Source organism: Oncorhynchus gorbuscha, linkage group LG13 (assembly GCF_021184085.1).
Source record: "Oncorhynchus gorbuscha isolate QuinsamMale2020 ecotype Even-year linkage group LG13, OgorEven_v1.0, whole genome shotgun sequence".
NCBI lineage: Eukaryota > Metazoa > Chordata > Actinopteri > Salmoniformes > Salmonidae > Oncorhynchus > Oncorhynchus gorbuscha.
The window spans coordinates 50,425,880-50,448,677 of NC_060185.1; the positions used below are offsets into that span (position 1 = coordinate 50,425,880).

General features: G+C 45.5%; 1 protein-coding gene across 1 annotated transcript in view; it reads right to left on the minus strand.

Moving 5' to 3' along the window:
* Positions 1–22,798, minus strand: part of grik4 (glutamate receptor, ionotropic, kainate 4) — a 475,420-nt gene that overhangs the window by 27,485 nt on the left and 425,137 nt on the right. Inside the window, exon 12 of the mRNA XM_046294891.1 lies at positions 1,399–1,506. Within this exon, the coding sequence (XP_046150847.1) occupies positions 1,399–1,506 (108 nt within the window). The remainder of the gene's footprint in view (positions 1–1,398; positions 1,507–22,798) is intronic.

The window sequence follows — 22,798 nt, forward strand, 5'->3', positions numbered from 1 at the left end:
GCTCGATCGGACCGCCGCAATTCTCCCCCCAATCTCTCGCTCTCTCTCGCAGCCTCTGTTGTAACAGCTTCTCATTTGTTAAAGAAGCCCCCACGGTCGGTGAAACCAACCGAACCATTCCACCTGAATCCCAATCATTCTCAATGAGACCTTTTTCTCAAGTCGCTGGTTAACACAGACACACTTTATTCCTACTCCATTCTTAACCAGCAAGTGTGACGTTGCGAATAACATTGCGGGCACTTGGGCCCTCCTTACAAGATACTTTGGGCTTGTCTTTTGATTCATCAAGTAGTGGTGGGAGGGAGAACAATTTGGATTTCTCTGGCTAACCATAATGCACGCACCCAATCAGCACTGCTGCAAGCGCTAGCAGGGCTAGCCGGTAGTAGAATGGCTCTATTGAACCCCAGTGTAGATAGAACACTGTTTCAGCCAATCAGAATCTGTTGTATGAATGGCTATATTGAACCCCAGTGTTTTTCAGTCATAAAAACTCCCACAGTCCTCAATGACCTGCAGAAAAGCAGCGTGGCCTAGCTCAATGAAGAAAGAGGATCTCCCTGCAGGGTGTGCAAATGGGAGGAGAGGAGAAGAGCTTCATTTACTCCCCAGACCAATAGCCTCGTTCCTCCATGCGCTGGAAATTTGCTGCCAAATACGGATGACATATTTTAATTGCTAAGCGTATAGCCTTAACAGAGAGTATCTAAACAACTCGACCCGCTAAGCACACCAGCAATACACCTTCCTGAGTGTATATAGAGGATGAGACTGTATTTACATCAATGAAACCTTCAGAGTCGGGGGGGGGGGAAATCAACATTTACATTGTAGTCATTCAGCAGATGCTCTTATCCAGAGCGACTTACAGGAGCAATTAGGTTTAAGTGCCTTGCTCAAGGGCACCTCGACAGATTTTTTTTTTTTACCGGCTCGGGGATTCGGTTAGTGGCCCAACGCTCTTAACAGCTAGGCTACCTGCCTTTCGCCCTCAAGGCAGAGACGTCAACTCTATGAATGACAGGACAGTTTTAGGCGCCATGGAGAAATACCTCCCCACTACACCTTATTTTCAACCACTCTCCATATCTAAACCAAGTGGGTGATCCAGCACATACAGTACCTGTCATTTGGAGTGTGCCGGTGTGACAGGGCGGCGTGATTTACTACGGTGAAGTACTCCGCCACCATACTTTATTATCTACCACTCTCTCTATTGTGAACGTGGAGTGTACACTTGCATGTCCTGTGTATGTCATTCTGAGTGTGACGGTGTGGTATGGAGGAATACTACCCCACTGCACTTTCATGTCTACCACTCTCTCCATTACAAACCAAGTGGAATGTCCAGAACGTGTGTCACTGGAGTGTGTGTTGCCGTGACGGTTCACTCACCAGAATAGTGGTGATGGTGAGGGTGGTGTTGAAGAGAGTGTCTGTCACGTTGATTGATGGAAGCTTCCTCTCCATGGACAGGCCCTGCTCTGAGTGCCACTGGCCAATCTGCCAGGGGGATATAGATACCCACACACACACACACACACACACACACACACACACACACACACACACACACACACACACACACACACACACACACACACACACACACACACACACACACACACACACACACACACACACACACACACACACACACACACACACACACACGTGCGCGCACATACGCCAATGCACTTGCCAACACACACGCAGGTGTACGCACGCACACGCATATATCACACACACACAGAGAGAGAGAGAGAGAGAGAGAGAGAGAGAGAGAGAGAGAGAGAGAGAGAGAGAGAGAGAGAGAGAGAGAGAGACAGAGAGAGAGAGAGAGAGAGAGAAATAAACTGTTAGAGAGTTCATCAAAGGGCCAGGCAGCAAGCAGCCTATCAAACTAACCCAACAGACAATCCTCTCTCTTCTGATCTGCAACCAGTGTCACCTAAGCCAGTCTCCCCCTCTTAAGGTCAGCCTTAAGAGGGGGAGACAGCGAAAGAGAGAGGTAGAGAAAAGGCAGCGTGAGATAAAGGACAAAGACACATGCTGCTCCTTGAAGAAATACAATGGGGCATGTGTTCAATCAGGAGACAACAGAATGTTTTCTTTAGCTCAATTACACCCAATTCTCTGAAGCGAGCCAATGTCCTCATTAGAGCTCGGCTGGCGCCCCTCCACCACTTTTCCTTGCACACCTCCAGCAGGGCCTTGTATGGTCATCCCATCTTGCCTGTACCCCAACACACATGTCACTCAGTGGCGGTGCTACATCATGCCTCATTGTTCATTTGGTATGGTAATTACAAAGCAGCATGGTTCATTGGGCTCTCTGCTTAACGTCTTTTGTTGAGGTGTTGGTTCATTTATCATCCCCTACCAATCGATCCCTGGCCGGTGAGTGGCTGGCTGCATTAGAGTAGCTGTGTTTATTTCAATGTCTGTGTGTTTGTGTGTGTGTGTGTGTGTGCGCACGCGCATGTTTGTGTGCATGTGTGTGTTTGGTGTGTGAAGATGTGCATTTCTAAATAGATTCTTTTGACTATGTAGCTATTACTTTTCACTGTCACGCGGTGCAAAGCAGTGAGATACCATTATACCATTATACCACCTATATTTGACTGACTGACAGTCAGGCCAAGGCCGTTAAATGTCAAAACTCCTTGATACTGACTTATAGTATGGATTGTCAGTGACAATAATTGTAGAAAAGCATTGACGCTGACTGCTAAATGGCATATGTGACTTACATAGTACATATTGCGTGCTCAAAATTGCTTCTTGAAGGCTGTGCGATAACAATGCCCTCCGTATGCACGAGACCCATCCTTTCCAGTATACTGAACAAAAACATGAACGCAACATGTAAAGTCTTGGTCTCATGTTTATATATCCCAGATATTTTCCATGCACAAAAAGCCCATTTCTATACATTTTGTGCACACATTTGTTTACATCTCTGTTAGTGAGCATTTCTCCTTTGCCAAGATAATTCCATCCAACTGATCGTTACACAGGTGCACCTTGTACCGGGGACAATAAAAGGCCACTCTAAAATGTGTAGTTATGTCACATGACGCAATGTCTCATGTTTTGAGGGAGCATGCAATTGGCATGCTGACTGCAGGAATGTCCACCAAAGCTGTCGCCAAAGAATTGAATGCTCATTTCTCTACCATAAGCCAGCTCAAAATGTCATTTTAGAGAATTTGACATCCTGAGGACCATTGTCGTGCCTTTCATCTGCCACCACCAGCTCATGTTTCAGCATGATAATTCACGGCTCCATGTCGCAAGGATCTGTACACAATTCCTGGAAGCTGAAAACGGCCTGCACGCTCACCAGTCATGTCACCCGTTGAGCACGTTTGGGATGCTTTGGATCGAGGTGTACGACAGTGTGTTACAGTTCCCGCCAATATCCAGTAACTTCGCACAGCCATTGAAGAGGGGTGGGACAACATTCCACAGGCCACAATCAACAGCCTGATCAACTCTATGCGAAGTAGATGTGTCGTGCTGCATGACACAAATGATAGTCACACCAGATACTGACTGGTTTTCTGATCCACACCCCTAGCTTTCAAGGTATCTGTGACCAACAGATGCATATCTGTATTCCCAGTCATGTGAAATCTATAGATTAGGGCCTAATTCATTTATTTCAATTGACTGATTTCCTTATATGAACTGTAACTCAGTAAAATCGTCGAAATTGTTGCATGTTGTGCTTATATTTTTGTTCACAATATATTATGAATCATCTGGAAGCAACTGGAAAGCAATCTTGAAGCAATCTTGTGAAATACTGATTCATATCATACAAAAACTGTGTAATCAAGGAGATGCATACAATACATTCACAATATTCTTGCTGGTTTGCTGTTTTCTCAAGACGTTGAGCTTCACTTGACTAAGACACGTTTCCAAGGCTAAATCCAGACAGTCCTTCCTACATGCTTATTAACATAATCAGAGACTCCATCTGAAGGTTTACCATTCTTCCCAGAGTGAACTCCTGATGCGCAACAACCCCCCCTCCAAAAAAAACGGGGGAAAAAACCCTGAAAGACTCCCGGAATCAGATATCTCCTCTGAGAATATGATCAAAAGATCTTACGTTCCATTTCCTCTTTGTTGTACTCCTCCATGGTGCACGAGAACGAGAGAGACAGCACCATGCATACACAAATGGAATACAAACAGGGGTGTAACAACGCTGCGCAAGCTGCCGATTGCTTCCGGGAATTAAGGCGGGGGGGGGGGATAACATGTGCACCTTGCAGGGATCTGAACGTTGTTCAGCAATCAGCTCGTGCAATCAGTTGTCAAGTGGGTCTCCCCTGTAAGACAGACGTGGTGGAAGGCAGTGGAACGCAAACGCTCAGCAATGCACCACCAGGCACGGGAGGTCTGCGGCGGAGCAGTGGGTAGTGAGGAGAAGGGCAGATGATTAAGGACGGGTAAATGAGAGGCAGCACAGGCTGCCCGGGACAGAAATAGAGGGGCTGAGTATGTGTGTGTGTGTGAGTATGTGTGTGTGTGTGTGTGTGTGTGTGTGTGTGTGTGTGTGTGTGTGTGTGTGTGTGTGTGTGTGTGTGTGTGTGTGTGTGTGTGTGTGTGTGTGTGTGTGTGTGTGTGTGTGTGTGTGTGTGTGTGTGTGTGTGTGTGTGTGTGTGTGTGTACATTTGTGTGAGTGCGTGGGAGCAGGAAGAGAACCCAGGCATCCGCCAACAGGGAGGAACTGCTCTGAGTGTGGCCCCCTGCTCAACTCAGCTAGCTATGACAATAGGGAATGCAGCGCACAGCAGCTTGCACAAACAATGTAGAGATGAGCCACAAGTGAGACCGTACACCTACCCATAAACACACACTTTAAACACACACATACAAAACACACACAAGCCAGATCTGTATATACTAGTGTGCCTATGTGACAGAAGTGGTTTGGGGGCAAACTACTGCCCTCCAGGACACATACACCACCCAATGTCACAGGAAGGCCAAACAGATCATCAAGGACAACAACCACCCGAGCCACTGCCTGTTCACCCCGTTACCATCCAGAAGGCGAGGTCAGTACAGGTGCATCAAAGCGGGGACCGAGAGACTGAAAAACAGCTTCTATCTCAAGGCCATCAGACTGTTAAACAGCCACCACTAACATTGAGTGGCTGCTGCCAACACACTGACTCAACTCTAGCCACTTTAATAATGAAAAATGTATGCAATAAATGTATCACTAGCCACTTTAAACAATGCCACGTTATATAATGTTTACATACCCTACATTACTCATCTCATATGTATATACTGTACTCTATACCATCTACTGCATCTTGCCTATGCCGTTCGGTCATCGCTCATTCATATATTTTATGTACATATTCGTATTCATTCCGTTACACTTGTGTGCATAAGGTGGTTGTTGTGAAATTGTTCGGTTAGATTACTTGTTAGATATTACTGCATGGTCGGAACCAGAAGCACAAGCATTTCGCTACACTTGCATTCACATCCGCTAACCATGTGTACGTGACAAATTCAATTCAATTTGAACTACCTTACGCTCGTCTTATTAGACTCCTTGCCTGACACCTGAGAACTCATGTAAGCTCCCAGAGCTAATGCCTGGGCTTTAACCCAGTGGGGTTAAGAAAACCTTAAATGATGGTTCTTTAGCTGTTCGTTGCCACACGTTGACAATTTGACACATGTAACTGCACACACAATTTATCTGCCAATCTAAACAGTTCAATGTCCTCACTTGTCAATGCTACCCGTCTGACTTTAACAAAACATTTGCGTGGCACTAAAAACAGCCCTTTCAACAATCAAGAAGGTGCCATGAGGACCGGCCAAGGTAAATGGGAGTAACTGTCTAAGTGGTGCCCATATCCTGCTAATTAAAATGGAGTGCGGTGAATCGGAAATATGACCAATGTCTCTCAGTGCACCTCACATACAGTTACACTGTAACGTCAGTGTCAAGCAGCAAGTTATGTTCCTTCGAGCTCCTTCGTCACAAGGTGTTTACACCTTTCCCCCGGGGTGGAGAGAGAGTTCCGATCGATCTTGCCGAAGCACAACATGGTGCTCGCTCAATCCCCATCCTGCGTCTATACACCACAAACTGAAGATCCAGTGATGTCGAATCCCAACCCTTAAATATTATTATTTTTTTAAACACAATTAAAAGACAGTGCTTGAGCAAAGCGTTCCAAATTGAGTTCTTTCAACCCCCTTCTTCCTGTGCTCTGAGACGGTAGAATAATAGTCCTACTGCACAGCTATAGAACATCTTCAAATGCTAATTGAGCTAACTGCCTCTCTACACCTTCATGTTTAATTCGGGTTGAGCTGTTTTCTCCACAGTGACTCCTCAGGAGAAGTGTGAGCTGCGATAGCGAGAGGAGAGGAGAGGAGGAGATTAGTGTCCGAGCCAGGAGTGGCAGTCATTTACTGAGGAACCAGAGCAGAGTGCAGGGAGAAAAGGAAGAGAACAAATCAATGGAAAGGTGTGAGGAAGAGAGGAAGAGAGCAGGGAAACGGCGTGGCGTGTGTGAGGGATTACCCCCGGGCTCATTCTGGCACCTGAAATTACAGCGTATAGGCCCAAGATAAGGGCCCTTGCTCGAGGGAAAGACACCGTTCTTAGATTTCCGTTTGAAAAAACGCAGCAGAGCCATTAGGACCTGGCAAGCAGGGCTGTGTTCTGACAAAATACGTATATCATGCTACGGTGCTACTGCTACACCACCAGTATCTTGTAGGGTAATGTAGACACCGAGCCGTTGCTCTGTAGCTAAAGGATTTGGGTTTTGATGGTGGGTGGATGTGTGTGTGTGTGTGTGTGTGTGTGTGTGTGTGTGTGTGTGTGTGTGTGTGTGTGTGTGTGTGTGTGTGTGTGTGTGTGTGTGTGTGTGTGTGTGTGTGTGTGTGTGTGTGTGTGTGTGTGCACGTGCCCTTCACCTGGAAGAAGGTCATGGTGGAGCCCCCGTGCATGGGTGTGTGCACGTGTGTGTGTGCATGCGTCAGAGGAGATGTGCATGATGTGGTTTTCCAGAGGAGCTGTGTGATGCTAGCTATCTCACCCTTCATTAAAAAGGGTCATGTTCATTCAGCACAGAACGGAAAGAGAAGTTCTATTTGAACTTGTCCAGTAAGAAAAGCTTGTCCAGTAAGAAAAGCTTGGTACGGTGTTCCCTATTGAACAGGTCACAGGTGTGCCTGTAGAACTGCATCTCCCAATGAGCAGAATGGTGGACCACTGCATAAATAAACGCTGCTTTGCTAACACAGAGATGTGCACTTTGCTTCGCATAATGAAGAGGGCTCTAAATCAAAATAGAGCAAGTCATAAAATGACAATGTAATCTCAACAACCACTAGGGGAAATGTATGCTACAGAGAATAAAGGCGTTCTACGAGTGTGTGTGTGTGTGTGTGTGTGTGTGTGTGTGTGTGTGTGTGTGTGTGTGTGTGTGTGTGTGTGTGTGTGTGTGTGTGTGTGTGTGTGTGTGTGTGTGTGTGTGTGTGCGCGTCGGCTGACTTGGCTTTGTTATGTTGCAGCTCTAGTAATGACCACACCAGTCAAGGAAAGGCCAGCCCAAAAGGTCAGGCTCGTTTATGTGCTTTCACGACTTGACCTTTCAATACAATCAAAATTTCAATTTGTAACGAACAAAAATATTTGTTGTTAGTTCCAAGATGCAAAAGCCTGTTTCCCACATTCATTCTATGGTATTACCAGTGCGGTGGCCGCGGCGTCACCTTCTCCGTTGGTATAACGAGCACCAGCGCTGGTTTGCGAGAGGGAGCCGAGCGGCCGCCTGAGTACTTCAAAGCGCACGTCTGAGCCACGGGCCATTCCCCCTTCTACACACGCGCAGGCACACACATAAACACACACACATAGGCGTGAAGACACACACAATTCCCACACACACACACACACACACACACACACACACACACACACACACACACACACACACACACACACACACACACACACACACACACACACACACACACACACACACACACACACACACACACACACACACACACACACACACACACACACACACACACACACACGATGCCCTCCCAACCACTGTCCCTTAAAAACCAGAATTGTTCAGCAAATGTCTCTTTTCTGTCTCTCCCTCTCTGGATCCATTTTTGGGCCACACAGAAACGGGGAATGGACAGGGACCAGGTCTTAGTTGGAGACAGAGGTTAAATAAAGTGCTACAGGATGCAGCAGACTGAGGGTCCCTGCCTCTACTTGGGGCATGTATGGAGGAAACACTAGTACCGGGCAACACACACACACCCGTCTGTGTATTGGCCATACTGCCATGTTTCTACTAGAGTGGCTCTGCTGCTAAGCCCTGGCGCCTAAAAGGACTGCATAGTGTAGGTTGACAGAAAGACAACAACACACACACGCATGTGAAGTGCGCACACGCGCGCACACACACACACACACACACACACACACACACACACACACACACACACACACACACACACACACACACACACACACACACACACACACACACACACACACACACACACACACACACACACACACACACACACACACACACACACACAAAGTCTCAGTCAGCCTTGAAATCCGCTAAGGCTGGGGGGATCTTGCAAACCAGCTCATCCATTCCGCTTTTGATCTATTCCCCATCTCCAATCTGCATGCAAACTGACAAAAAACTAAAAGAGGAGCATGATGTCTCAGAGACCGAGCCAGAGAGGGAAAGAGGGACAAATGAGCCAGACAGGCACATGGGCCACTGTGAGTGTGGTCCAAAACTTGCTCTGTAAATCTGCATTAAAACCATGTTCACTCCGAGACCGCTGAATCACAAAGCTGTTACAATCGGCTTCAGTCTTTAATCTCTGAAATCATAATCAAAGGATGTGAACGCAAGCGTCTGCAGAATCGCTTTCCGACAAACATACCTCTGTTCACAAAGCTAACACTGACTTCCAGGAAGCACTTTCAGATCCATCACAATTACTCCAGGAAAGTCTTAACTGACTTGCCAGGTTAAAAGAAAAAGGGGAGCGAGAGAGAGAGGAGGATGGGTAGAGAGAGACAGAGCAAGTGAGGATCGAAAGAAAGAGAGCGAGAGGGAGGGAGGGAGAGAGAGAGAGGAGGATGGGTAGAGAGAGAGACAGAGAAAGTGAGGATCGAAAGAAAGAGAGCGAGAGGGAGGGAGGGAGAGAGAGAGAGGAGGATGGGTAGAGAGAGAGACAGAGCAAGTGAGGATCGAAAGAAAGAAAGAGAGCGAGAGGGAGGGAGGGAGGGAGGGAGGGAGGGAGGGAGGGAGGGAGGGAGGGAGGGAGGGAGGGAGGGAGGGAGGGAGGGAGAGAGAGGAGGATGGGTAGAGAGAGAGGGCTCTGGGATACATAGAGCAGAGGAAAGAAAAGAGGATCTAGAGGAGCAAGAGCAATCTGATCAGCAGGGCAAATACCTTGTCAGTTGATGAAATTAATCTGGGGGCAAGTGCCTTCTCTTTATTAGAGCTAGAAAGAAGTCAATGTGAGTGAGGTAAAGGATGACTTTCTGTGGTATGTGGTCGAACTGGGTGCGGGGACGGACTCCTCAGGGGCCAATGAGTGGCTGTGCCTGGATACACATGCTCTCTGTCTCTTGCTAGGACTTACAGTGGTGTAAAGTACTTAAGTAAAAACACTTGAAAGTTCTACTTAAGTAGCTTTTTGGGGTATCTGCACTTTACTATTTATATTTTTGACAACTTTTACTTTTGCTTCACTACATTTCTAAAGAAAATACATTTCCCCTGACACCCAAGAGTACTTGTTACATTGTGAATGCTTAGCAGGACAGGAAAATGATTCAATTCACACACTTATCAAGAGAACATCCCTGGTCATCCCTACTGCCTCTGATCTGGCGGACTCACTAAACACAAATGGTTCGCTTGTAAACGAAGTGTTGAAATGTGCCACAGCCTATCCCTACATTAAAATAACGAGATAATAGTGCCGTCTGGTTTCCTTAATATTAGGAATTTGAAATGATATATACTTTTACTTTTGATACTTAAGTATATTTTAGTAATTACATTTACTTTTGATACTTAAGTATATTTTAGCAATTACATTTACTTTTGATTACTTAAATATATTTAAAACCAAATACTTTTAGACTTTTACTCAAGTAGTATTTTACTGGGTGACTTTCACTTTTACTTGGGTCATTTTCTATTAAGGTATCTTTACTTTTACTCAAGTATGACAATTGGGTACTTTTTCCACCACTTACGGTGTATGTCCAGTCTCACTCTATAAAAAAGGTCTTTGGCTAATACTGTCTGGAGGCTAGTGCTTTTTGTTCCATTCTGAGAACTGTCCTGCAGACTAGAGGTTGATAAGGGAAAAGGACTCCCTTGTGGGTCCTGGGGGATTCTGGCAGGAATGGGAGTGAAGTCAAGTTCAGGACATCACGGGACAGGATCGAAAGTCCACAGGAATGGGCAGTACAGGAATGGCTATAAATCGATAGACCCACCCACTCGGGAGCCATGTTTTATTACAGACGGAAATACTCATCCGTTTCGTCAGCTGTCTGGGTTTCTGGTCTCGGACGATCCCGCAGGTGAAGAAGCCAGATGTGGAGGTCCTGGGCTGGTATGGTTACACGTGGTCTGCGGTTGTGAGGCCGGTTGAACATAATGCCAAATCTTCTAAAACGTTGTTTTGGCGGCTTATGGTAGAGAAATGATCATACTCTGGCAACAGCTCTGGTGGACAGTCCTGCGTAATCTGTGTAATGATCATGCTTTTTAATAAGCTTCTTGAAAGGCCACACCTGTCAGGTGGATGGATTAAATTGGCAAAGAAGAAATGCTCACTAACAGGGATGTAAACAAATTTATGCACATTTTTAGAGAAATAAGCTTCACGTGTTTATGGAATATTTCTGGAACCTTTTATTTCAGCTCATAAAACATGGGACCAACAATTTACATGTTGCGTTTATATTTTTTGTTCAGTATATATGTGTGGAGCATTTCATTTAAAAAAGTGTGTAGGCCTAATATAGTTTACTTAATAAAAATCTATTCAAATTAAATGGTCATTTCCCCCATCCCCCTTCTGTAGGCTCACTGTTTTGCCTCCCTCCAGTTGTACTCACCAGTCACTCCTTTAACTCAGATGCTTAACGAGTGAACGATGAAGGCTTCAAGAGAGGAATTGCATCATCTCGTTGCAGGCATCTCGTTGCGGGAACCATCACTCACAGAGCCATTAAAAGGAAAGAGCAATGTTTTGGCTAAATTTGATAGAGTTGTCTTTGACAACGAAGGAACCGGGTACACGGCTTGTAAAAAATGCTGCTGTTTAATCACATACCACCCAGAGAGAGGGACAAGAGGCCTGAGCGGCTCTACTACAAACCACGTTACCAGTCAAGCCCAATTGTTCCTTCAAAGTGCACACGGAGACATACACATTAACACATACCCATTCGTTCATCCGACTCTGGGTAAGTAGAAGGGCTGCCTTCATTGCCAAAATCTCTTAATGTGGTTGTTATCAGCTGTGTATGCAAGCAACTGTCTCATGATCGCTGAGCAGCAGGCAACGAAGCAGTTGCTATGGCTACTCACACACAGGGCGGAGGACAGTCAGACCAGCAGCTAATGGAGGAAGTCATTTATGATATCAGTACAGGACAGTACGGGCAAACATTTGACAGGACAAGACGGGACAGGAATGAATTTTCACTCCTGTGTCCACCTCTACTGCAGACTCGGAAGGCAGGTAGCCTAGCGGTTAGAGACGTGAGCCAGCGAGGATTGCCAGTTCGAATCCCGGATCCGATGGGAAATGAGCTGGTAGCTGGCCGGTTGCTAGTATCAAATCCTAGATGCCATTGCCTGCCGTTGTGCCCTTGAGCAAGGTACTTAACTCATACCAAGATAATTCTCAAGGGCACAGTACATATTAGTTTGCAGTATAAAATGACTATCCTTGGCTGCTGTGCCAGTATCAATTAATGAAACCTAATACAGCAACTGTAAAACCTTCATGTAATTCATCTCCAACTCTTCTCGAGCTCAGGCTCTATCTGTGCCTTATTAAGCCCTGAGCGCTGTGCAGGTGTGCACTTAGTGACTGGGGATATCGGCAGCACACTAAAAAGGAATGGTCCTTTGCCACAAAGATATCACCCGGAGAGTACCTAATTGTGGGACTTGCATGGGAGCGGCTTAGCCGTCGGAGCACTATGGTGTCGAGCTAAGCTTCTGGTCCCCGACACTTTGTGAAGGCGTCAGCCTCAACCCCAGCCACCACACTGGCACATTAGGCCCAAGCTACGTCTGTCAGGCCTGCTCAAAGAGACGCTCATTTTCCAGTGGAGTCATGGGTGACTGCGCCACATGGAGCCGTCATGAGGCCGGACCCTTTTTAAGGTGTCAGACTGCCCTGCTGCTGTGCTGTCTGCCTGGGTGGAACGTCAAGCTCCCCTCTTCCATGTGCCGCCGCAGCAGCAGTCAGCGATATAAATTGAATTGAGTGCCGTGGCACGTCACAGCCAAGGCAGCTTATAGAGTTCTCAGACTCTTCAGAGATAAAGGAGAGAGGAGAAGAAAGGCAGATTGGCGTAATAAACGGGGAACGCCGCCGACAGAGGAAAAATAAATAAATCCAATATACAAAAATAAAAAGTGGAATGCAAAATGGGGATGTTTACCCTAGAAGTGCGGAAGCTCTGTAAATAACAGAACTCAAATCATTTGATGTATATTAAAGTGGCCCACTGTGCAAAGTTCCTCTTCCCCGTGTTGACTCAGAGTGAGGGAGCGATAAAGACATGATTCCTTCCTTTTTTTTCTCTCTATCTTCTCTTTCTTGTGAATAACCTTGCTTGTGTGGATTACAAGTGCAAGCTGTGCCTTGAGAGACATGCAGTCAACAAACTATATAGCAGCTAGCTAGAGTTGTTCCCCTTCAACCATTCTACTTGGCCCATAGGTAGTCACCCATTAACATACAGTTTTGCCAGGGCAGTCAAACCCATACGACATCCTACTAAATTACGACAGTGGCTATTTCATAAACCCTCAAAGTGCCAATAACGGGGTGAAAATGGCAGCCATATACTCCAAGTCGATATTCACATCATAAAAACAAACATTCTTTTTCCCATTTGACCCCCATTGTAAAAGAGCACATTTCGTCGTGGATTTTTAAGTTCAACAGAAATAACGAAACAAAGCCAAAAAGCTGCTGTGTTGTTCAATGTAGTAACCAGGTAAAAAAAAATCCAGGCCTATGGTTGGAAATGCTCCCACGTGAGGAAAAGAGCTGACGAGAAGAGTCCTGTGGCTTCAGGCTATTAGGCGTGGGAAAATGGGAAACGTGGTGACCCGGTGTCCAAGTAGGCTACACGTATCTAGTACTGTAGCTAAACTATATATATACAAAACTATGTGGACACGCCTTCAAGTTAGTGGATTGGGTCATTTCAGCCACACCCGTTGCTGACAGGTGTATGAAATCAAGCACACAGCCATGAAATCTCCATTGAATCAAATTGGTAGTAGAATGGCCTTACTGAAGAGATTTCACTTTCAACGTGTCGCCGCCATAAAATGCCACCTTTCCAACAAGTCAGTTCGTCAAATTTCTGTCCTGCTAGAGCTGCCCCGGTCAACTGTAAGTGCCGTATATTGTTGAAGTGGAAATGTCTAACAATGGCTCAGCCGCGAAGTGGTAGGCCACACATGCTCACAGAACGGGACCACCGAGTGCTGAAGCGAATAGAGCATAAAAATCGTCTGTCCTCGGTTGCAACACTCACTACCGAGTTCCAAACTGCCTCTGGAAACAATGTCAGCACAATAACTGTTTGTCTGAGAGCTTCGTGAAATGGGTTTCCATGGCCTAGCAGCTGCATGCCAGTCATGAACTTGACTGACATGCACAGAGCCCTGACTCCCATTGAATACCTTTGGGATGATTTGAAATGCCGACTGCGAGCCAGGCCTAATCGCCCAAAACATCAGTGCCCGACCTCACTAATACTCTTGTGGCTAATTGGAAGCAAGTCCCTGCAGCAATGTTCCAACATCTAATGGAAAGCCTTCCCAGAAGAATGGAGGCTGTTATAGCAACAAAGGGGGACCAAATCCATATTAACTCCCATGAGTTTGGAAAGAGATGTTTCGACGAGCAGTTCTCCACATACTGTTGGTTATGTAGTGTAAATGTGGGGGGAAAACATTTATATCTGGAGTACCTCTCCTGTCTTATCAGGTGTCCTGTGTGAATTTAAGTATGCTCTCTCTAATTCTCTCTTCCTCTCTTTCTTTCTCTCTCTCGAAGGACCTGAGCCCTAGGACCATGCCTCAGGACTACCTGGCATGATGACTCCTTGCTGTCCCCAGTCCACCTGGCTGTGCTGCTGCTCCAGTTTCAACTGTTCTGCCTGTGCTTATTATTGTTTGACCATGCTGGTCATTTATGAACATTTGAACATCTTGGCCATGTTCTGTTATAATCTCCACCTGGCACAGCCAGAAGAGGACTGGCCACCCCTCATAGCCTGGTTCCTCTCTAGGTTTCTTCCTAGGTTTTGGCCTTTCTAGGGAGTTTTTACTAGCCACCGTGCTTCTACACCTGCATTGCTTGCTGTTTGGGGTTTTGGGCTGGGTTTCTGTACAGCACTTTGAGATATCGGCTGATGTACGAAGGGCTATATAAATAAATTTGATTTGATTTGAGCCACTGTATGGCTGTTGTAACGAGTGCGTTGAGAGTCAGGAAGCAAGTTCAGGGAGTGAGTGTTTTAATAAATGAAACAATAAACACGTAACATAAACAACGCCCGACATGAAAACAGAGTCAATAACACCTGAGGAAAGAACCAAGGTGAGTGAAAGATATAGGGAAGATAATAAAGGAGGTGATGGAGTCCAGGTGAGTGTCATGAGGCGCAGGTGCGCGAGACGAGGGTAACAGGTGTGTTGAATAATCAGCAGCCATGATGATCTAGAGGTTGGAGAGGGAGTATACGTGACAGCTGTGGATTGACCTCATTGTTTGAAAGGAATGTTGGGATATTGGCCGTTCATTTGAAAAAGTTATGGAATCATTCCTCTAAAACTGGCTGGCTAGCTAGCTCGATAACAAACATATAGTGCAGATAAAATTATTACACATAATATCACAGCACTGGCAGGCCATAGTTGACCAACTCCCAGACCAAAATGGCTGACCTTTATCCAGCCATAAAGAAGATTCATATCCATTCTTGTATTCTAATTCCGAATTACATGGTCATACCTTAGATTAGAGGTCATCATTCAACAGTTGGCCTTCACCATACTGCATCTAAATGTTTTATATAGCTGGAAGCAATGACGCCAGAACCAATAAAGTTATACCATCGTACCTCACAGTGGTCAAAATATTCACACCCCACAAAAGAAATCCTGCCTGTACTTACAACTGAATCACTAGTTCTTAGGAGGGAAGATTGTAGTTTGTGCTAGAGGTCGTGGGACAAATCACAGTGGCAGTGGCTTCCACACACAGATCTAAACGCCCACTGTAGTCCCATCACACTAAAGCAGGGGTGTCAAACTCGTTCTATGAAGGGCCTAGTGTCTGCGGTTTTTTTTTTCTCCTTTTCTTTTGAACTAAGACCGAGACAACAAGGTGAGGGGAGATCTTTATTAATTACTGAACTTAATTCATCAATCAAGTACAAGGGAGGAGCGATAACCCGCAGACACTTGTCCCTCAATGGAATGAGTTTGACACATATGCTCTAAAGCCTTCCCACTCTGCCCTAACACCAATAGCCATCCCATTCTGCCCTAACTCCAATAGCCTTCCCACTCTGCCCTAACACCAATAGCCATCCCATTCTGCCCTAACACCAATAGCCATCCCATTCTGCCCTAACACCAATAGCCTTCCCACTCTGTCCTAACACCAATAGCCTTCCCACTCTGCCCTAACACCAATAGCCATCCCATTCTGCCCTAACACCAATAGCCATCCCATTCTGCCCTAACACCAATAGCCTTCCCACTCTGTCCTAACACCAATAGCCTTCCCACTCTGCCCTAACACCAATAGCCTTCCCACTCTGCCCTAACACCAATAGCCATCCCATTCTGCCCTAACACCAATAGCCTTCCCACTCTATCCTAACACTAATAGCCTTCCCACTCTGCCCTAACACCAATAGCCTTCCCACTCGGTCCTAACACCAATAGCCTTCCCACTCTGCCCTAACACCAGTAGCCTTCCCACTCTGTCCTAACACTAATAGCCAACCCACTCTATCCTAACACTAATAGACTTCCCACTCTACCCTAACACTAATTACCAACCCACTCTGTCCTAACACTAATAGCCTTCCCACTCTGCCCTAACATCAATAGACTTCCCACTCTGTCCTAACACTAATAGTCTTCCCACTCTGTCCTAACACTAATAGCCAACACACTCTACCCTAACACTAATAGCCAACCCACTCTGTCCTAACACTAATAGACTTCCCATTCTGTCCTAACACTAATAGACTTCCCATTCTGTCCTAACACTAATAGCCTTCCCACTCTGTCCTAACACTAATAGCCAACCCACTCTGTCCTAACACTAATAGCCAACCCACTCTGTCCTAACACTAATAGCCTTCCCACTCTGTCCTAACACTAATAGCCTTCCCTCTGTCCTAACACTAATAGACTTCCCACTCTATCCTAACACTAATAGACTTCCCACTCTATCCTAACACTAATAGCCAACCCACTCTACCCTAACACTAATGGCCTTCCCTCTGTCCTAACACTAATAGCCAACCCACTCTACCCTAACACTAATGGCCTTCCCTCTGTCCTAACACTAATAGCCAACCCATTCTGTCCTAACACTAATAGCCAACCCACTCTGTCCTAACACTAATAGACTTCCCACTCTGTCCTAACACTAATAGACTCCCCACTCTATCCTAACACACTAGCCTACCCACTCTTGCCTAACACTAATAGCCAACCTGCTCTGTCCTAACACAGTCTAGCATTCCCACTCCCCAACACACTCTATAGCCCCCCACACTCTTCCCTAAAACAGTCTAGCCTCCCAACTCTGCCCTAAAACAGTCTAGCCTCCCAACTCTGCCCTAAAACAGTCTAGCCTTCTCACTCTGCCCTACATACTCTGTAACAGGGATCAAGAACTAGATTCAGCTATTGTTTTCTTGAGTGGATGGTGAGGGGGCCGGAACATAATTACAAATGATTTGTAGATTGCAAATTAACCGCAATAATCCCAAACAGATGAAATAATTGACAAAAACATTTTGAACCTTGCTTACATTTGTATACGATCACATATCGTTATGCGTGAGAATACTTCGGAACAGATTTCCAAAATGAAAATAACTTGGAGCTGATTTGCTGGTGTTTTTACAGTCTTTTATGTTTGTTTTTTGCTCAGAAAACATTGGGGGGCCAAATTCAGCTGGTGGGCCACCGGTTGGGGAACCCTGATCTATAGCCTCCCCACTCTGCTTAACATACTCTATACCTTCCCACTCTGCCTATCATACTCTATACCTTCCCACTCTGCCTAACATACTCTATACCTTCCCACTCTGCCTAACATACTCTATAGCAGGGTTCCCCAACTAGAGGCCCGACGATAGCCCCTGCTATAGAGTATATTTTCTGAGAAAAAAAGAAAAAAAAGTTATATATATATATATTCTCTCCACTCTCTCTCCCTCAGCCAGCAAACCAACCAACCCCCCTGCAGGAGACAGAGACACAATAACAAATATATATATATATTTATTTGGACATAAAAGACTGTAAAAACACCTCCCAACTCTGCTGCCCTATCATGGTGTCTCTTCCCCTTTCCTCAGGTGCTTCATTCCAAGGCCTTGATGAACAGCCTCCATTACCAAACTTAATTAGCAAATCGCCCTTCGCAAGGAAGGGGCCTCACGCTTCTCTTCTCTCCACTCTCTCTCCCTCAGCCAGCAAACCAACCAACCCCCCTGCAGGAGACAGAGACACAATAACAAATAAACCCGAGAGCTACACTAACAGCCTGTCGCTGCCTGCAATTAGTCCAGCACCAGCTCTCACTCTAATTAATAGCTGGCTCGCGTCTGTTGATGAGCACAATAAAGACAATGGAGATCCATCCGTGGAGAGCCAGGATGGAGGCATGGAGGTGTGAGGGGGCAAGAGAGAGGCTGGACTGGGTCGACAGTGGTGGTGGTGGTGGGGGTGAAGCCTGGCAGGCAGGTCTGTTCTTTGGCCCAGAGGTGTGCCCACTGCCCAGCCCGGCTGTCAGACACATGCCAGCCTGGCAGGCGAGCAGAGACAGACAGAATGCAGGCAGCCATGGCCTTCTGGGGCGTAGAGGCTGTCATTAGGCCCTAACAAGCAAGGCCCGTCGCTCACTCACACCGTCTGAAGGGCACTTGCATTGGTCCACACGCAGGTAAATGCACGCACGTGTAGGCACACAAACACACGCACACCCAGGGCTCAGCTGTGGAACAATGTCAAAGAGATCACTCAAAAGGCACCTAACCGCCAGCCGAACAAGGCACCCCATAAAAGTGATGTTATTGTTCTCGTATTTCTTCCTCCCAAACTACATGACGTTGTAATTTGTTAGAAACCAGGGCTGATTTAGAAAAATCCTCGCTCTCTCCCTCTGAACTCAGAGGAAAGGTTGTCTGAGTTATGTCTGCATTAACAGAGCAGGTTGAATTGTATTGCCCACTTATATAAATCTGGAAAAACTGTATTTACAGCGTAATACTACTGAAGACCTGTGTAGGGCTCCACAGAGCTAAATCTTCTTTATACTGTACAGCTCGTTACACACACACACACACACACACACACACACACACACACACACACACACACACACACACACACACACACACACACACACACACACACACACACACACACACACACACACACACACACACACACACACACACGTGTATGTGTGATGGGGTGGGGTGCAGGTGCCAGCAGTGGGTTGGCAGAGTAGGTACAGTAGGGACTAGGGGGGCGCCATGCTAGAAAGAGAGATGATGATTGATCACTGGCATCACTGTCTGTGACTGGGCAAAGGGAAGGACAGCCAACTGTGTATAAACCATGCAGAGTTCATCATTTTATTTTGTTTCCTGAAGAACGCAAAGATTCTATTTGACCGACAGCGCATCATCGTAATATTCTGTGAAACAAAAACCTATTAGGAATGGACATTATTCTTATACGCACCTTTACACGCGCCAAACTATGAACGATATCTCAAGCCACACATCCTCTGTCATAGTAAAGCAAGACGAACCACAGTGGATCCTCATTTAAAAGGGGTGTCATACTGTAGCACAGCTTGCAGTGTGCTCCGTATGGTACAGCACGCCACAGCGTATGACATCATAGTATTTCACTATCAGCCGTCGCTGCCGTTAACGCTCGTTGAAACAACCAGAGGGCATCTTTGAGGGCGTCTTCACGAAGCACGCCATTGGCCAGACATTTTGATTGCTATGCCCTCTCTGAAAGAGCATAACACATTTTTTTCCCCATTTAGTTGGCATGAAGCAACCTTAGCCTCAGCTACTATAGCACAGACAAACACATCTTAACACGTGTTATTCTGTTCTTTGGCAATAGATTGTCTTAGTGTCATGCCTTTATTACTATTAATGGATTTCTTTGTGAGTGTGTACAGAACCCGTCAAAAGTTTGGACACATGTACTCATTCCAGGGTTTTTCTTTAGTTTTACTATGTTGTACCTTGTGGAATAATAGTGAAGACATCATTGTGTGTGTTGTTGTGAAATTGTTAGATATTACTTGTTAGATATTAATGCACTGTTGAAGCTAGAAACACAGGCATTTCGCTACACCCACAATAACATCTGCTAAACATGTGACCAGTGACATTTTATTTGGATTGTTTTTGAGGAGGTGTGATGGTGTGGGAATGCTTTGCTGGTGACACTGTCAGTGATTTGTTCACACGACTTACTTATTGGCCTAAAAGCCTACTTCAATAAATATCAATCAATTATTCATTCATTTGAGCACGTCATCACGCAGCATACAAGTCCTTCTTGTCTTTAAATACAGTCATGCATTTAGTTATAAAACAAAATAACAAAGGGAACCTTGAATAATGAAATAATAAATCAACCACAACATGTCGACTAAAACAATTCAATTCAGGAATTATTTCAACTGTTTTTAATCTTGTCTGTACTAACAGACATTAAAACCTTTTCGCTCCTCCTACCCTGCTTCTTGATCTCCGTCTTCGTGTCGTTATCATCAGTAGGGAAACACCCGTTAAACATCCATTAATACATTTCAAGCCCCGACAAAATAGAAATCAACTTGGCAAGAGTCTATTGTCCCTGCTAAAAGCTCATCATGGTTGGATGGCTTCTTTTGTATTCCAATGTATGGAATAAATGTATTAATTACAGTCATTTACCATTCTCATTCTCGGAGTGGACACATTGTTTGGCGAGTTCACAACCTGCTACACTTGCTATAAGTGTTTTAAAAACCTGTTTCAAAATGCCTCCAGCTCACATTGTAAAGTGGTGTGTGACGCGCTGGTAGCCTGTCGCCTGCACTTGAATAGTGAATGGGAGGCGCGCTTCAATTACCAGTTGAGAAATAAAAAGAGACGCACAGGCCAATTTAATTCCTCTAAATTATGCAAAGTATTCTATAGACCAATAAGCATGACGGTCAAATGTATTTACATCTAGAATTTAGAGGCAGAAATTGGTGGATTTTGGTAGAGTGGATTCTAATAAATTGACATATTTGTCGGGGTTGTTGCATTTGCCATTATAGCTGGATGGCCAGATACAAAGTAGTTTTGATCACCAATTAGCTATTAGGAGGGTTTCTGCTGGCTATTGTCCAATTTAATGGCTCATCAATGCGTGAACTGTGACCAAGGTCCATCACTAACGTAAACCGAGAACTGTAATCGAAAAATAAAAAACACAGCATCTACAGTGGTAGAAATATATTATTGAATTTGATTTTTTTAAATTAAAGTTTCAAAATGCATATGTTTATTAGGCTACTGTGCAGTGTGACAAAAACCAACAGGATAATCAGACGTGTACTGCAGCCTACGTGTACTGCAGCCTACGTGTACTGTAGGCCTAATTCCAAGTACCTCCAAGTACCTCAAGTACTCATGAACTGTCTTTCATGCTTTTTTGGGGTTGCATCACTCATGGACAGAAATGTCTGAGACACAGTATTCATGATGAACACTCAAAAGATCCCGAGGCCAAATTAGCCTCGGGATCAATCCCAGTTGGTATTCTATGTCCACTCAAGGTAATTCTCTTCGGGTTACACATCCTTGGAATAGCAGAACAGCATAACGGTCTGGATGGCCCTCGCTGTGCTTGGTGAGCAGTTAATCCATTTCTGGTGTAAGAAGAGGAATGGGAATGCCAGGGTGAACCGATGACCTGACGAACCCGCCACGATTGTCGCCTCTGCCTGTCAGAGGTGGAGTTCCAGAGCTCGCAGGTGTGCCTGGCATGGATTGTGACTCCATCATCTCGTCCCTACTGCTGGTCTTTACTGTCTGCTGCACATGTTTCCATTGTACTCCATTTCCTACGAGACTCTGTTCAAGCCATGGACTCACTGATGGATGAAGATGATGAGCGATCGGCAAAGGCCTTCAGGAATCTGCTGACATCACGGCACGACATCATCATCGCTATAATCACAGTCAGAGGACAGTTGAATAAACTTGAGTGGACTTTACGCTAATATTTTAGTAGACCACCTATTACTTGTGTAACACACATGGTTAATATTCTTTCAAATATATATATATATATTTTAAAGAATATTAACCATGTGTGTTCCTTTGTTTTGTACTGGTCTGTAGTTTTCGACCCAGTGATTCATCTGACAAACGAAGAACGTCATCTTCACGGACGAATCAACCGTAAGACAATATTTCACAAAATTCCTTTGAAATTCTACATCTTAGCAAGGGCCTTCCTCAAAAACTACCATCGCTATCACTCTTCATCAGCCGTAATGTCTCTAACTTGGCAAATTACATCTAAACTGAAGATGCCTGTCAAGCCGCAATAGCTCCCCATGATAAACAGGTTCTGACAGAGCAGTAACTGATGTGTTTTTCCGAGAAGTGCACAGTTCAGATATGTGAAATGCCTGCCAGAGAAATTAACTTTGGGGAGTGAAGGGCCTCTGGAGCCGTGCCTCTCACGTTGTCCCCCGAGCCTCCGAGCTCACACACGTGTGGGACAATCACAGCAGCCACAGGACTGCATGGAACATGGATGCCAATAGCTGTGGGGGTCTGGGGAATCCAGCCAGTTAAACAGAGAAAGAGTGAGAGAGAGAGAGAGAGAGAGAGAGAGAGAGAGAGAGAGAGAGAGAGAGAGAGAGAGAGAGAGAGAGAGAGAGAGAGAGAGAGAGAGAAAGACATAGAAAAGGGGTAGGGAGGGCGTGAAAAGGAGAAAAAGTGTTCACTACGCCTTCTCACCCTGCTCTTCTTTCATACCAGATTCCATTTTTAAGGATTCTCTCTCAGCTATACATTCATATCATGGGCTGGAGGAGACAGCGTGGGTGGGGCTACTGTATGTTTCCACAACCAAACGGTCTGCAGCATGTGTGTCAATGTATGATGTGGAAACAATATGTG